The sequence below is a fragment of the Sciurus carolinensis genome, chromosome 3 (assembly GCF_902686445.1).
Source record: "Sciurus carolinensis chromosome 3, mSciCar1.2, whole genome shotgun sequence".
Lineage (NCBI taxonomy): Eukaryota > Metazoa > Chordata > Mammalia > Rodentia > Sciuridae > Sciurus > Sciurus carolinensis.
The window spans coordinates 182108599-182124230 of NC_062215.1; the positions used below are offsets into that span (position 1 = coordinate 182108599).

Sequence of the window (15632 nt, forward strand, 5' to 3'; positions counted from 1 at the left end):
CAGAAAGTGGCGGATCGTTAGACATTCGTGTAAAAAAAAAAAAGGAGAAGAAGAACAGTAATCGGCAAGGGTAACTTAAGGTGACCTACTGCAACTCCTAACTGTCCCTGAGGGTGAGGAACAGCGGGTCACAGGGCCAGCACAGGGGAGTCGCCAGGCAGGGCAGAGCGGGCTTCCCACATCACCTCCCTCACACCAGGGCCAGGACGGAGCAGAAGGGAGGGCTGTGGGTCAGAGGTCACATGTGCCACACCCAGGCAGCGGTTCGTAGAAGGACCCTGGACACAAGGTCCCTCTGAGCCGTCTGGGTCCCTCCAGGGTCCCTGACGACCCAGCCTTCCTGCCGCCCCATCGGGAGATGATGAGGTGACAAAGATGGGCCACAGCCCTGTAGCTCTGGGGCCCAGGGAGTTGGAGTCCCAGCACTGCAGAGGCCCAGAGCCTCCCTAATTGGCCACTGGAGGCTTCAAGTACCAGCCCTGCCGGGTACATGGTGACCCCAAGTGCAGGTGCCTTACCACGCTGCCCAGCGACAGCGACGGGAGAGGAGGTGCTGAGGCTCCACACAGACGGGGAGCCTGCTGCAGAACACACTGGACCAGAGCCGCCCTGGACCTGCTCGACCTCAACACCTCGCTCCGTGCTCAGGAGCTCACGGCCCAGCTGCAGAGGACAAGGGAACGCAGCGTGGCCCTCGCTGTCCCAGCACAGAGCTGGCTCAGCACGGGGACCCTGGGAGCACGGTGGCTGGCTGCAGGACCATGGGCCAGTCCTCACCCCACCTGGACAGGTAAGGCCAACACACCACCTGCTCAGGGCTGCCTGGAGGAGGAGACCATGAGCGAGCAGGCAGCGGGGCCGTGCACACAGTAAGCACTCGGGTGGCCTCACAGGGACACGGAGGCAGAGGCCATTCTCCTGTCCTCCACCTGGTGGCTGGGAGCAGTGCCCGGGAGCCTCAGCCCGAAACACATCCTGGTGCACCTTGCTAAGCTCTGGCTCCGACCCTGCAGCCTGGGCCACGGCCTGAACCTCCACCAGCTCCCAGGGCCAGCAACGCGGCAGGTCAGGACCACTGTCCACAGGAGGCCAGGGCTAGCGGGCAGGACAGGCCATCCCGTCACACCCACACTCAGCTTCCCAGGGGCCAGGTGTCCCCCACCCCATGGCCAGCTGCTCACTGCACTGAGCCCAGGAGGCCCTGCGTCCTCGCACACTGGACAGAGAGGCTCTGTCCCTCTTCCCATGTGAGTCAATGAACTTGACCTTGGGTTGGACATTTCCAAGTATTTTCGGCTCATCACAAGGACAAGCTATGCGGTCAGTGTGGGCACTGCCCAGGGGTGTTCAAGAAGGCTCTGGTTCAGGGTGCAGCAGGCACTGACACGTCTCGGTAGATCCATGAGATGCGCGACCCTGGGACAGTGACCTGCTGCACCTCGCTGCCTCCACCGCCCTCCCTGCCTGCTGTCCCAGCTCAGGGCCATGCCCGCCCACAGCAGGGGAACCTCTCGGCGCTGCCCTTGTGGGAGTTTGTGCTGGAGGGGTTCAGAGGAGGTGTGGAGGTTCAAGCCCTGCTCTTTGCCGTCTTCCTGGCCCTGTACGTGGTGACCGTCCTGGGCAACGTCACCATGATTGTGGTCACCACCCTGGATGCCCGCCTGCACTCCCCCATGTACTTCTTCCTCAGGAACCTGTCCCTCCTGGACCTCTGCTACTCCTCCACCATCGCCCCCAACACCCTGGCCACCTTCCTCTCCTCCTCCAAGGCCATCAGCTTTGCGGGATGCGCCACCCAGCTATTCTTCTTCTCCTTTCTTGGTACCACTGAGGCTTTCCTCTTAGCAGTGATGGCCTACGACCGCTTGGTGGCCATCTGCAGCCCCCTGCAGTACCCTGTGACCATGTGTCCTGTGACATGTGCCCGCCTGGTGCTCGCAGCCTACTGTGGAGGCTGCCTCAACTCCATCGTAGAGACCAGCCTCACCTTCCAGCTGCCCTTCTGCAGCTCCAACCGCATCGACCACTTCTTCTGTGACGTGCCCCCCCTGCTCCGGCTTGCCTGTGCCAACACGGCTCTCAACGAGCTGGTCATGTTCGGCCTCTGCGGGCTCATCCTTGTGGGTGCAGTACTAGTGATCTTCGTCTCCTACGGCTACATCGCAGTGACCATCCTCAGGATGCGCTCAGGATCTGGGCGACACAAGCTCTTCTCCACCTGTGGGTCCCACCTGACCGCCGTGTCCCTGTTTTATGGAACTGGTTTTGTGATGTACGGCCAGCCAGGAGCCGTGGAGTCCATGGAGCAGGGCAAGGTGGTCTCTGTCTTCTACACCCTGGTCATCCCGATGCTCAACCCCCTCATCTACAGCCTGCGGAACAAGGACGTGAAGGACGCGCTGAGGAGGCTGGGACGGAGGCCCACAGCACTGTGAGGTATCGCGGCCGGAGAGAGACGGTGTCCAGGGCACTGGTGGAAAAGCTCCAAGGAGACACTGCTCATGCAGACAGACCGTGTGTGTCCCGAGTCCTAATTTCTCCTTTCCTTCTTGCTTTTTCTCTGTCGTTCCATCCCTCCCTCCATCCCTCCATGAATCCTTTCTGTCCTGAAAGCGTATCATGGCTCAGGCCTTGTTAAATACAAGGTGTCGTATTCTTTGCCCCGAGAGCACTGCTCCCGAGACTGAGCATGGAGGCCCACACACCATGGAGCTGGTGCCGGCGTCCTCCAGCGCCTTCCCTTTCCTTCTCCACTGACTGTCCCTGTGCCTCTTGCAATGGGACTGTGAGGAGGCTGCAGGCTGCACCTGACTCCAGGTGTCTCCAGCCAGTGCAGGAGTGCTCGGGAGACCGCGTGACCCTGGGTCACCAGCAGAGCTGCTGCCTCTGCCTCCCTCCCTGCAGTGATGCTGGGCCTCCTCCTGCTGGCCTCTTGTGAGGCTCCTCCTGTGCCTGGCCCAGGATATCCCCTCAGCCTCCAGCAGAAGCCCCAGATTATGCCACCATCTTCCTGACGTGAATCTTCCAAACCCGGTCTGCCTGCCAGTAGCCCCTGAAGATTGTGCTTTGCCCCACAAAGGCTGCAGAGCCAGGACGAGGTTCTGGAGGCTGCAGCCAGGTGGAGGTGAAGAAGGTGGTGCGCTGTCTCAGCGGGCAGCACAGCCCACCCAGCCTGCTGTCTCCTGTGCTGGCTGACAGGATGGACCTCCTGACCACCCCCATCCTCACCCCTCGCACACCCTGGTCTCCAGCCCCTGGGCCTAATTGAGACGTATCAACCACCCACTGCCCCGGCCACCACCCGCGACCCATCCTCCTGCAGGATGCAGTGTCCCTGCTGGGGTGGGTGGGACCTGCCCCGGGTCCCTGCTCCAGCCTGAGCCTCCTCCTCAGGGTCCTGCCTGCAGGGGCCCCACAGCGGGCGGGTGAGCGCTGCTCCCGTCAGCTCATCTCCAAGCGTCCAGGTCTCCACAGGCTCCCGCACCACCCGCTCGGCTTCCGCATCTCTGCTTGGGACCTGTCTGATGTCAAAGTCTTCTGTTTCTTTTCTTTGCTGACATCTCTGCGTCTTGAATGGCGAGCCGCTCGAGTTTCCTCTCCCCTGAATTCCTCCCTCCACCCCTTTCTCTTCTGCGCTTCCTCATACATCTTGTCGACCCATGTGTCTTTTTGAGTTGTTTAGTTCTACGTGAGGACAGAGTGCACTGCGGTCTGCTCTCCTCCCCTCCGCACGCCCCTCCTCCGCCGATCGTTCTGTTTGTGTGTGTACACTTACTTCTCCCCTCCGCACGCCCCTCTCCTCCGCCGACCGTTCTGCTGTTTGTGTGTGTACACTTACTTTTGCTCAGGCTCTGGATGCACAGGGCGCAGAGATGCACCGTGGTGTGGCAGTGTGCACACAGGACCATGGGGCCGGGCCCGCTCCAAGCCTCCCTCCCTCCCTCCCTCCCTCCATCCACCTCGTCTGCTCCAAGGATCTCTCTTCTGTTCTTTGTGGTAAGTGAGTGGAATGTGCCCGTGTGACTTATGCCATCTTAATATAAAGTGAGGAAAGAAATAAACGACCCTCCCTCTGTCTCCTTCCTGGTGTGGGTTTAGCCTAACACTGCGGCTAACAGCTTCTCAGTCCAGGGTGCTCAGTCCAGTGCTTGCAGACTCGGGTTGACCGCTGCGGGGCACAGAGCCTGGCATGACTGCTTAGATCCGTGGGGTTAAGTGGAGGGTAAGTTCCTTGGGCCCCGAGGGCCACGCTGCTGTTAACCCTGTTCTCTTCAGCCTTTCCAATTCAAACGTTGGTCGTGACAAAGCCAGGATACGTGCTGCCGTCTCTCCACGTCCACCGCGGCGTGGCGACGCGTGCCTTTCGCTGCGTGGAGACAGGTAACCAGAACGGCGCCTGGGTAGCGAGCTCGCCCTCACTGACCGGGCTCCATTCTGCCCCACGCCCGCTGGGCCCCATTCCGCTTTCTCTCCACGTGCTCGGGGCCACCAGGGGTCCTGCCGCTGGTCTCCTTGCTCCTGCAGTGTCTGTTTGTCAGGGTGACCTGGGGCTCGCTGAAGCTGCGTGTGACCGGACGCCCTTCCCGAGGCTGAGCGCGGCCTCCTGTCTGAGCCGACCTCGGTGTCCAGCACCATCTGGCCAGCCCCTGGCGGACCAGCCCCTTGCCCATGAGCAGAGCCCGCTGTGCAGGCATCTCGGGGGCTGCTCTCAGGCCCTGGGGCATGCCCAGGGCGGGGTGCCAGGCGCATACGATCCCGTTTAACTGTTTATTTGTTTTTGTGGGCTCTTCTCAGTCGTACATGCCAGCAGGACTCATTCTGGAATATAATCTGTCTGGTCCATCCCCGGCACTGCCGCCGCCCCCGCCGGCCCTTACCTTCCCGCTCCTCCGCTGGTCCTTCTGCTGTTCACTCACAGCATTCTTGGTGTCTGGTGGATGCACGGCGGGGGCTTCCCTGTGGCGCGGTCACACGGTACCATCTTCGCTCTTCTTGCTCTTCCGTGGCTGCCACGCCATCTTGGACCCACCAGCATCCCGGCTCCGCTGCCCCACTGACTGGCCAACTTGAGATTTTCTGCTCTCCTCAGTCATCAGCAACGCCATCCTAATAGGTGTAAGATGGTATCTCCTTGTGGTTTTGATCCACATTTTTCAAATAAGCAGGGACGTGGCGCCTCTCACCCGCTGGACGGCCATTCTGGATCATATTTGAGGAAGGCTCTATGCGAGGCCTTTGCCCGGTCTCTGTCTGTGTGCGGCATCCGGTGGTTGGTCTGCTGTTGAGGGGCAGGATTCTACCTCCTGTGGCCCCTGTGGCTTCAGACCGCTCGCCCACTTTGGAGGTCGCCTTCTCACCAGCTTGACTGTGACTTCAATGAGCAGAAGTCCTACTTGACGCAGGCCCAGCTGTCCACGTTTACTCTTGCTGCCCGAGACCTGGGGTCAACTTTAAGACTCCGTTGCTGAATCCTACCATGTACCATTCCCTGTTTTTTCTCTAGGAGTTGCAGTTCAGTCTTGAGTGCATCGCTCACTCCATTTGAGGAAGTTCTCACTGTGGTGCGAGGGAGGATCCAGGACTGACCTGCATGTGCGCACCTTCCCCAGCACCCTGTTTTGAGGGGTCTCTTTCCCTCGGTGGCACTGGAGATTCTGTCCAAGAGCACTTGGCCCAGTGTGTCAGGGTCCAGTCCTGACTCTGCTCTGTCCCATTGGCCCATGTGTCTGCCTCCTAGGACAATAAACTCTCGTTTATTGTTCACTAAAGCTTTGTAACACTCGGTCAAGCAGCACGGACCTACAACCTGTTTTTATTTGGGCTATCTGGGGTCGATCGAGAGTCCATGGAAATTTTAGGATGTGCTTTCCCGCTTTTGCCAAGCACACGTTACTGGAGTTTGTAGGGATTGCAGTGAGTCTGCAGGTCACTGTGGACAGTCCTGACCTGTCACCACAGCTGAGCTTCACCTCTGTGACTTCCTTCCTCTCCTCTCGGCCACTTCTCCTGGCCCAGTGCATGGGTCTCCCCTCTCCTGGGTGAGTCCGTTCCTAAGTACTTCCCGCTCTGGTGCCGGGGTGAGTGGAGTCGCCTTCTTGCACGTCACCAGCACCGCTGGCCGGCGTGTGCTGCTTGTTCCTAGGCTCTGCTGAACGCACCCGTGCGTTCCAGCGTCTCTCTTCTTCTGGAACCCCTGGCGGGCTGGCTGTAGGCCCACATGCGTGTGCATGTCGTCTGCACAGATGGTTTGCTTCCTCTTTTTCGATTAGGATTCCTTTCACTTCCGTTTCCTGCCCCCTGCTCTGGACACACTGGGTTTCCAGGACTGTGGAGCAGCAGCTGCCAGAGTGGATGCCTGCCTTCCTGCCGCCGACCGCGGAGGAGCCTTCGGCCTCTCACCATGTTAGTTCCAGTTTCCTTAGACACAGCTTTGAGGTAGTGGACGTGGTTGTCCTTCTCCTCCCAGTGAGTTGAGTGTCTTCATCCTGAAAGGGCATTGAATTTTGTCAAATGATCTTTTTTTCCTGTGGATGACTTCTTTTTAATTAGAGCATCGTAGTTGCAAATGGTAGTTGGTTCACTTTGACAAGACCATATGCATGGGATCTGATTTACTCCTTGCCTCCCTCCTCCCTCCCCTATCCTTCCTCTCCTGATCTTCCTTTTGCTCACTTATTTATTTTCTATTGGTGCTGTCCACACAGACATAATGGTGAGATTCCCTGTGGTATATTCATATATTCACATGACTTTGTTAGATCATTCCACATTTCCTCCCCTTTCCTCCTTCCTCTCCCCCTCAATCTCCTTCTACTCTGCTGATCTTCCCTCTATCTTTATGATATCCGACCACCCCCTGCTCCTCATTTTGCTCTAGCTTCTACAGATGAGAGAAAGCATTCAGCCCTTGACGTTCTGAGCATGGCTTATTCACTTAGCATGATGTTCTCCAGTTCCAACTATTTACCAGAAAGTGCCAAATTCTATTCTTCTTTTTGGTTGAGTAAAAACTCCATTCTGCATATACACCACATTTCCTTTATCCGTTCATCTGTTGACTGGCACCGAGGATGGCTCCTTAACTTGGCTATTGTGAATTGTGTCACTATAAATATTAGGTGGCTATATGGCTATAATATATTGACATTAGTTCTTTTGGATAAATACCAAGGAGTGGGATAGCTGGGTCATATGGTGGTTTCATTTCTAGTTTTTTGAGGAATCTCCACACTGCTTTCCAAAGTGGTTGCATCAATTTTCCGTCCCACCAACAACATGTGAGTGCACCTTTCCCTCTCATCCTCACCAGCATTTATCATTACGTGTGTTCTTGATCACTGCCTTTCTGACTGGAGTGTGATGAAATCTCAGTGTAGTTTTGATCGGCACTTCACTTAATTCCTAAGTCTTTGATTCATTTGTGCAGGGTGAGAGATAGGGATCGAGTTTCTTTCTTTGACATGAAATCCAGTTTTCCAGCACCATGTCAAATCATCTCTTATCAGTCAAGCTGATCATGTGTTTCCTCAACACTTGATTGAGATGTGATTGACATCCATAAAGCTGTACCATTTAATGTGCCCAGCTCAGCGAGTTTGGAGGTAAGTATACACCTATGAAACCATGGCGATCTATGCCGTGAACATATCCGTCTCCTCCAAAAGCTCCCTCCCCCCACCTTACTTATCACCCTTATTTCTGTGACAAGGACACTTCCCTAAGGTCTGCACCCGGCACCCTTCCCAGGGCCCAGTCCGGCAGCGATGCTGCAGTGACCTCCCACAGTCCTGCTTGCCTTTCCTGGGGCGCCTCTGTGCTCATGGCTGACGCCCCTCCCCTTACTGGTCCCTTGCCCTGCACTCCTGAGTTCTCTGCACTCCTTACTTGTGTGGTCCTGTGCAGTGTCCCTCCCGTGTGTGATGCTCGGGTGTCCTCATGCCGCCAAGTCCATCTAAGAGGAACCCCTTCTTGCCTGAGGCCGGCAACACGCCAGCCGTGCACATTCCCTGTGTCCGCTCCGTAGATGGGGTCCAGGGAGCGTCACCTCTTGAGCAAGGTGAGTCGAGCTGCGCGGATGTGGCAGTGCAGGTGTTGCTTGGGATCCTAACCTTGATTCCTTTGGACATACACCTAGGAGTGGGATGGAGGGCGCAGGATCGTGTCGATCTTACTTTATTGAGGAAGCTTCCACAGTTTTCCACGGTGGTTCGTAGTCCCTTCTGTGCTGACCGCGCCAGGTGCTCATTCTGCACCCATGGGAGGCCCCTGTGCTTGCCCTGTCCCTGGGACTATCACACTGACCAGTGTGCATCTGCAGCACTGTCCTTGCATGGCGGGGTGACCACCACTTGGTCGTCATGTGTGAGCTTGCCCATGTGCTCTGGAGTTTAGCCTGTGGACGCTGTGTGGGGCTTGGCCTCCTGCTTGTCAGGGGTATTGGCCTGTGGCGTATTTTCTTGTGGTGTCTGTCTGGCTTTGGTGTCAGGGTGATGCGCACCTCACAAGTTTGGAGGTACTCTCTGTTCCTCAGTCTGTGGAGGGGTCTGAGGAGGTTCATGGCAGTTCTTAGTGTTGATCCGTCTCCCTGTGCTGCCTTATTCCACCCAACACGACGCCCTCCACATTCATCCACGTTCTCATAAGGCAGAATTCCCTTTGGAAGGCTGGGTGGTGTTCACTGGTACACGTCCCAGGTCTCCCTCACCCACACGCCTGGCGATGGAGTTAGGCTCTGTGTGCTGCATATTGTGAATGGAGTGCGGAGTGCTTTAGCATACCAACTTCAGTGAGCTTCTGTCAGTGAAAAGTAAAGGTCTTCAACATGTTGGGTGGGATTCCCCCGTGAAGTCCTCTGTCCTGAGATGTTCTCGTTGGGATGCTCTTGACCTGATTCAGTCTTCTCTTTGTTACTGGTGTGCCCGGTCTTCCTTTTGTTCCCTGATTCCCTCCTGGTAGGTCCTATGTAAGAATCTATCCAGGGTGGCCGACTGATGGGCGTGTGCATGTTCTACCAGTCCTTCAGGATCCTTGTCCTGCAGCACAAAGCCTCTTCTTCTAGTTCCCATTTTCTTGAGTTGTCTTTTTTCTTAGTTGAGGCAAGGGTTTGTCATTTGTTTTTAAAAATTTGCCAGAATGTATGATTATGGCAAAATAAACCCCAATGTCATGCATGACTAAATGCACTAACAGAAACACTGACGAGACTGCCGATTTGTGTTCTCTATGTTTTTTGTTTCTGCTCCATGTTTATGATTCCCTTTCTCGGGCAAGCCTTGATCTTAGCTCGTTCTTTTGTTCCAGCTCCTGGGGGGTCCCAGCAGGGCTTTTATCTGAGGTGCTCTGTCGAGGGTGGGCGTCTCCTGCTGTCTGCCCTGTGCTCCTGTGTCCCCCCAACACTGACCTGCTCTTTCTGTTCTCTCCTGCCCATTTTCTAATAACCTGGACTTCTTTGTTGACAGTAGTTGCTCAAATGTGGGGTGACTCCTTCCTGTGTTGAGAGCGGGGTGGTATCTGTGCTGCTAACTGTCTCAAGGACAAACAGGACTGCTGGGCCCCTGTGCTTACCAAGGTTGTTAAGAGATATTTGTCCGAGGAATGTGCAGTTGCCTGGAGACCTTATCCGTCAAGGACGAGAGCAGGGCCTAGCCCCGACTCAGCTCCTGAATAGTTCACCCCTTCCCTCCTCCCTTCTTCCTCTAGGACCGTCCAGTTCTGGCCGGACCCAATGAAAATCAAATAGATTGACCGGACCCAACCAGGGGAGGTTTAGCTGTTCGAATGTTAGCCAATTAGAAGAACACTGTAAAACTGCTTGCTTTTCCTTATAAAAACCCTGCTGACGAGGGCTCGGGGCCTCTCCTAGCGTCGTTGATTAAGGACGCAGAGGACCGGGTTCGAACTCGCTAATAAATGACTCTTTGCCTCTTGCATTGATCGTGGTCTCTGGTGGTCCTTGTGGGATCTCAAGCCTTTGGGCACAACACCTGCAGGGTGACTCATTCCCACGTGTCTGTGAGTCTTTTGTTTCTTTTTCTTATTCTTTTCTGGTTTCATCCCATGTGGTCATAAAGATATTTGTAATTGTTTCGATCCTTTCAGTCGGTTAAGACCAATTCTGTGACCCAGCCTGTGAAGGTCCTGAAGACCATCCGTGTGTGCTTGAGAACAAAGTGCGTGCCTCAGCCACTGGGCTCTTCGGGTTGCTCCAGGCTGCTGCTTCCCTACTGCTCATACTTCTGGATGACTCACTGCCCAGCAGGGACACCGACACCCACCTCCTACTGTGCTGCTGTCTGCCCCTCTCCGGCTGTGGAGTCGGCTGCAGCTCCTCAGGGGCGTGATGCTGGGTGCGCGTATGTCTCACGGCATCATGTGAAGTTAGCCTTCATCCTGTGGGATGGCTTTTTTTTGTCTCCTGTGACGGTTTTTGACTTAAAGTCTACTTTATCTTAAATAAGCATTGCCATCCTGCTCTCTGATCTCTTGGCATGGAATGTCTTTTTCCATCCCTTCACTTTAAGACCATGAATTTCTGCTTTAGTTAGCTATTTTGCTGCTGTGACCAAAAGCTCTGACAAGAACAATTTTAAGGATGAAACATTTATTTGGGGCTCATGGTTTCAGAGGTCTCAGTCCATAGAGGCTGGCTCCATTCCTTAGGGCCTGAGGTGAGGCAGAGCATCATGGCAGAAGAGTGGGGTGGAGGGAAGCAGCTTGGGACGTGGTACCAGGAAGGACAGGTGTGTGGGGAGAGAGAGAGAGACAGAGGGAGAGAGAGAGAGAGAGAGAGAGAACGGGCTGGACAGAATATAAACTCCAAGGGCAGGCCCCCAGAGACCACCTCCTCCAGCCGCCCCACCTGCCTGCATCGCCCCCCAGCTCACCCCACGGGGAGGAACACACTGCTCTCTCACCCACTCACCTCTCCTCTGACCCGTCCTGCCTTGTCTCACACATGAGCTTTTGGGGGGACAGCTCATATCTAAACCATAACAGTATCTTTAAATCTAAGGCAAGTCCCTTACAGACAGAGTAAAGCTGGATATGTTTTGCCTCAGCCATCACCGACCCGTGTTCTGACTGGTGAGTGTACACCATTTACATTAGTGGAACTGTCGAGAGGTAAGGCCTTCGATTGCCTTTCCCTTCTCTTGCACCATCTTCCTCTCTTGCTAGTGCCCTTTGTGGTTTGCTTTCTGTAGGGGCAAACTTCACCTCTTCTCTTCATCTTTCTAACATCTGCCCTGGTGTTTTCCTTTGTGATTAAAATCAGGTTTGCATGGAGCTTCTCAGAGTCATGAAGGCCTACTTTAAGCTGTCCCTTCACTTCCATCGATGCAACTGTCTCCCTCTGTCCAGCACACAGTTCATGCTCTCTGTCCAGCACACAGTTCATGCTATCGATATGAGAACATGATGCTTATATTCTGCATCCATTAAGTTCTGCTTCAGTCATTCTCACAACATGGCTCTTTGCCTTTCATGAACCAACAGACACCACAACTACCTGCCGTGTGGCCAGGTGTGCGGTTTCCACCCTGAGAGGGAGACTTGTGTGTCACAGGGCTTCCTGCTGCTGCCGAGCCTTCCTGCCTCAGTCAGAGGACCTCCTCAGCCCTCCTGGTAGGACAGGCCCGGGGGAGAAGTTCCTGGGTGCCTGTTTCTCTGGAAGAGCCTTTGTCTCGCCTTCCTGAGTACAGCCCCCGGCCTGCGGGGTGCAGCTGGGAAGATCCTGATGTCACGGTGGCTCCCTTGTAGGTGATGCTGTTGCTGCTTTCAAAACGCCCCTGTTTTTCATTTAGGTGGTTAGCCAGTTTGATTTTAATGTGCCCTGGCACAGACCACATGAGGCTTAGCCTATAGTGACCCCCGGGGCTTCCTGCAGCTGGGGGTCGCTCTCTCCCCACGCTAAGGCGTTCTGCCACTGTTTCTGTGACCTTTCTCTGTCCTGCTGTGACCGCCCCACTGCATCCTGCTCACCTGGTGAGGACCGTAGGTCTCCTGTGCTCCTACACGCTTCCTCTTCCTTCTCTTTGTGTTGCACTCACTGGGTGATTTCAGCATGCACTACGCCTCCACCTCCTGTCCTCACCAGACGCAGGCCTCCACCTCCACTGGCCTCTGGTGAATGCCAACTGCGGCCTCCTGCCTCACTGTGCCTTCTTTCAGCTCATCTAGTATACCATCCCCACAGAGACACCACCAGGCCTTCCCCACGGTGACCTGTCCTCCCTCAGACTGACTGGCAGTCCTCTGCCATGCAGCAGCCAGGCAGGCGCCTGAGGAGCGCGTGGCAGAAACTCCTTGGTCCCCGTTCCCATGCACCACTGTGTGGGTGGCAGTGTCTGAGCCGCAGCCATGGCATCCACCTTCCCGGCTCCAGCTGCAGGACAGAAGATGTGGGTACAAGCTCCACTCAGAGGTCTGTGCTGTCAGGCAAGGAAGAGGAACTGCCCAAACACCATGACCCCTGTTGTCCAGCCCTGTCCTCCAAGATCAAGCTTCCCCACGGCTCTGTGATCCAGAGCCAGTCCAACCTTGAGAGGAAGTTCACAGACAACAGGCGATTCTGAAGGAGGATGCGCCATGTCAAAGAGCTGAGGAGAGCAGGCACGAGGAGGAGAAACGCATCCCCAAGGACCAGGACTCCTCTTACACGCCACCCCAGAAGGTGGCCCTGGCCAAGGACCTACGACAAGAGCAGAGAGCCAGACTGAAACAGACCTCTTTGGGAGAGTCACCGAGACTCATTAGCAGCTGCGAAATGCAAATTAAAATAAGCTGGCAACAGCATATCTACCCATGAAAATGAGGGAGGACGGAGAAGCGGACTCGTGTGCAAGTGGTTGGCTGTCTTTAGTCCAGTGATTTTGAGAGCGGTGTGGCCGTTGAAGTGGATCAAGGAGGAATGTGCTGCAGGGCAGCTGCGCACCAGGAGGTCAGTGGAAGGGGCTCCACGGAGCAGCCCTCCCTGGGTCCTACTGGGAGCCGTGGACATGGACAGGGCAGACCCACAGGGACAGGGAAGCTGGGGGTGAGGGTGGGCACCGCGGTGTACCCCATGCTGGTCCACGGCTCCCCGCCACCTGGGAGCTGCAGGTCCAGGACTGAGGGTTGCTGGCCCTCAGAAGCAGGACAGGGATACAGGTGCCTCTGTGCGGTCGGGGTGACGGACGCTGCAGTGCATCTGTGCACCTGGGGAAGCACACCGCGGGTGCGGCACGCGTCATCCTCCAGGGATGTGGCCTCCGTGATGGCCGCAATTGAAGGAAGGTTCCAGCATCTGCGCGGATCTTGAGAAAGGCAATGGCGGCCCTTGCAGAGTACACTGTGACCTTCGGCTGCAAGACTGCAGGGCCTGGCAGACCAGGGAGGGCGCCTGCTGGCCTCGCCGCCCGAGAGCAGCCTGCTGCCTGTCCTGCCGCGGCACTTTCCTCAGCCCAACGAATCGCCCAAACCTGGTGCTTGAACAGCTGGACTTTCCCTTCACAGATCAGTCTGGAAGCCAGACACCCAAACTGAAGCGGCCTCGGAGGGCTCCAGGAAGACCCGTCAGCGGCCTCCCCTGGACTCTGAGACCCCACAACCCGGGCGCCCCTGTCACACAGCTGCCTGGTCTGTCTGCCTCCGTCTCTACCTGTCCCTGTGCCTCCTGCTCCTGTGTCTCATGCCCTCTCCCTTCTAAGGACACCTAGGGCCCGCCTCCTCCGGTCTGGCCTCATGCTGTCATCCACAAAGACCCTTTTCCCACACAAGTCTGAGCACCCGTGGATGTGGACTGGAGATGCTTCTGCCCGCTGACGCACCCTTTGCGACTCCGGTCTCCCCTGCACTGCTGGACGCAGGCCACGTGGGCCGTGGGCCGGCATCCACTTCGCCTCCGACCCGTCTGGTGGACTTCATCTGCTGACCTGCCAGTTACCGAGGGAGGCGTGTGGAACGTCAGCTGCGATTTGGATGTATGCCTTCCTTCTTCAGCTGTACGTTTCTCCTTTGCATATCTTAAATCCTTATTAGCTATATAAAATTTAAAGTTTCACACTCTGCAGCTGCATCAACCATTTCCATTATGAACTGTCTCTTTATAAATAAGCTTCTTCCCTCAAAGTCTACCTAGTGAGATGGTAGCTGTTACCTCGACTTTCTCCTCCTTAGAGTCTTTGTGGTATAAATCAAGTGATTTTTTTCACACTTCCTACACTCTTATATAAAGATTATATTTTTTATACTTTGGTTTGGCTTTATATCCAAGCGTACAATGCTCTGCCTTAATAGGTGATTTTGCTTGTTAGAATAGTTACAACTAGAAGAGAATCCCGATGGCCAAAAATGGGACAATTTTAGCATGAATAAGAATCACACTGTATGAGATGGAAACACATAGATGTTTAGATCCTGAGTTCATGTCAGTACATAATATAGTCATCACTAGAGGGTGTCAGTGAGCCAACTCCTTTTTCTGGAATGTTCTCTAAAGGGGAAAAACCCCAACCCGTGTCCTGCATTTCTCATATGAAATGGAACACGGGTGATCCACGATGGATCCCGTGCCCAGCACTTCTCATATGAGTGGAACACAGGCGGTCCACGAGGGATCCAGAGTAAGTGTGGATTCTCTTCTCGGGCCAACAGCAAGCCAAGAGCTGTTTCTCAACAGAAGGGTCATTCTCTCCCCAGGAAGGTCTCTCTCCACCAGCACATGCAGCTGAGCAGAAATGGTACCGAGTGCACCAGTCTGCAACCCTAATGAATGGACATGAGCAGGCAGTGCTGGTCAGTGGTGGATTCCACCTCAGCAGAGAACTGACACCACACTTCTAAGAGAAGAGCACCGTGCCTTCCAGAGGTAGTCTGGTCAGTAAGGGCGACAGGTGGAGTCGTAACCACAACTGAGCTCTAATCAAGCCTCTAGATACAACTACAGATTCGCCAGAGACACATGGGACAGAAGAACATGATGAAGGACCGCGGTGGGGAACCATCAAGCCTAGCCTGTGGGAAGTTATACAGGATTAAAGTCCTGCTTCCACTTTTAAAAGAAGATATTCCTGTAATCCTACAACATGTGCAATCAGAAAAATGAGAAATCACATTCCATCTATGTATGATTTATCAAAATGTGTAAATGCACTTACTGTCATGTACAACTAATTAGAATAAATAAAAAATTTAAAAACGTAAATAGCATTGAGGTTTTTGAGTTGTTTGTATATTCTGGATATTAATCAGCCATACAGACGTATGAAATGATGGCATTTTCTGGTAAATGGATGGAAATGGAGAAAATCATGTTAAGGGAAATAAGCCAGACTCAGAAAAATCAAGAGCCAAATGTTTTCTCTCATATGAGGAAGCTAGAGCAGAACAGGGGAAGGAGAAGGGATCTCATAAAGATGTAAGATCAGTGGGTAAAGGAGAACGGGAGGAGAAGGAAGGAAGGGAAAGGGGAGAAAGACAGAAGGAAATAAACAATAGCTTGTTACACACGTGTAAAATGCACCAAAAAGAATTTCACCTGCATATGAATGTAGAAAACTCCAATTTAAAAAAAAGGAAGAAAGTAGTGAAAGCAAGATCCAGAGGAAAGGAGAGAGAACACGGGAATGGAGGAGGGAGGGGAAGGGGAGGGGTTG

At 54.7% G+C, this 15632-nt stretch overlaps 1 protein-coding gene across 1 annotated transcript; it reads left to right on the top strand.

Annotated features, from left to right (window-relative positions):
- The first annotated feature begins 1406 nt into the window (after nt 1-1406).
- Nucleotides 1407-2435, top strand: LOC124979560 (olfactory receptor 12-like). The gene has a single exon (XM_047543917.1). It carries the CDS (start codon nt 1407-1409, stop codon nt 2433-2435), a length of 1029 nt encoding a protein of 342 aa, XP_047399873.1.
- The last annotated feature ends 13197 nt before the right edge of the window (nt 2436-15632 follow it).

Bases quoted from the DNA above. Each gene is read 5' to 3' on its own strand.
- LOC124979560 (XM_047543917.1), top strand. From the start codon at position 1,407: ATGCGCGACCCTGGGACAGTGACCTGCTGCACCTCGCTGCCTCCACCG.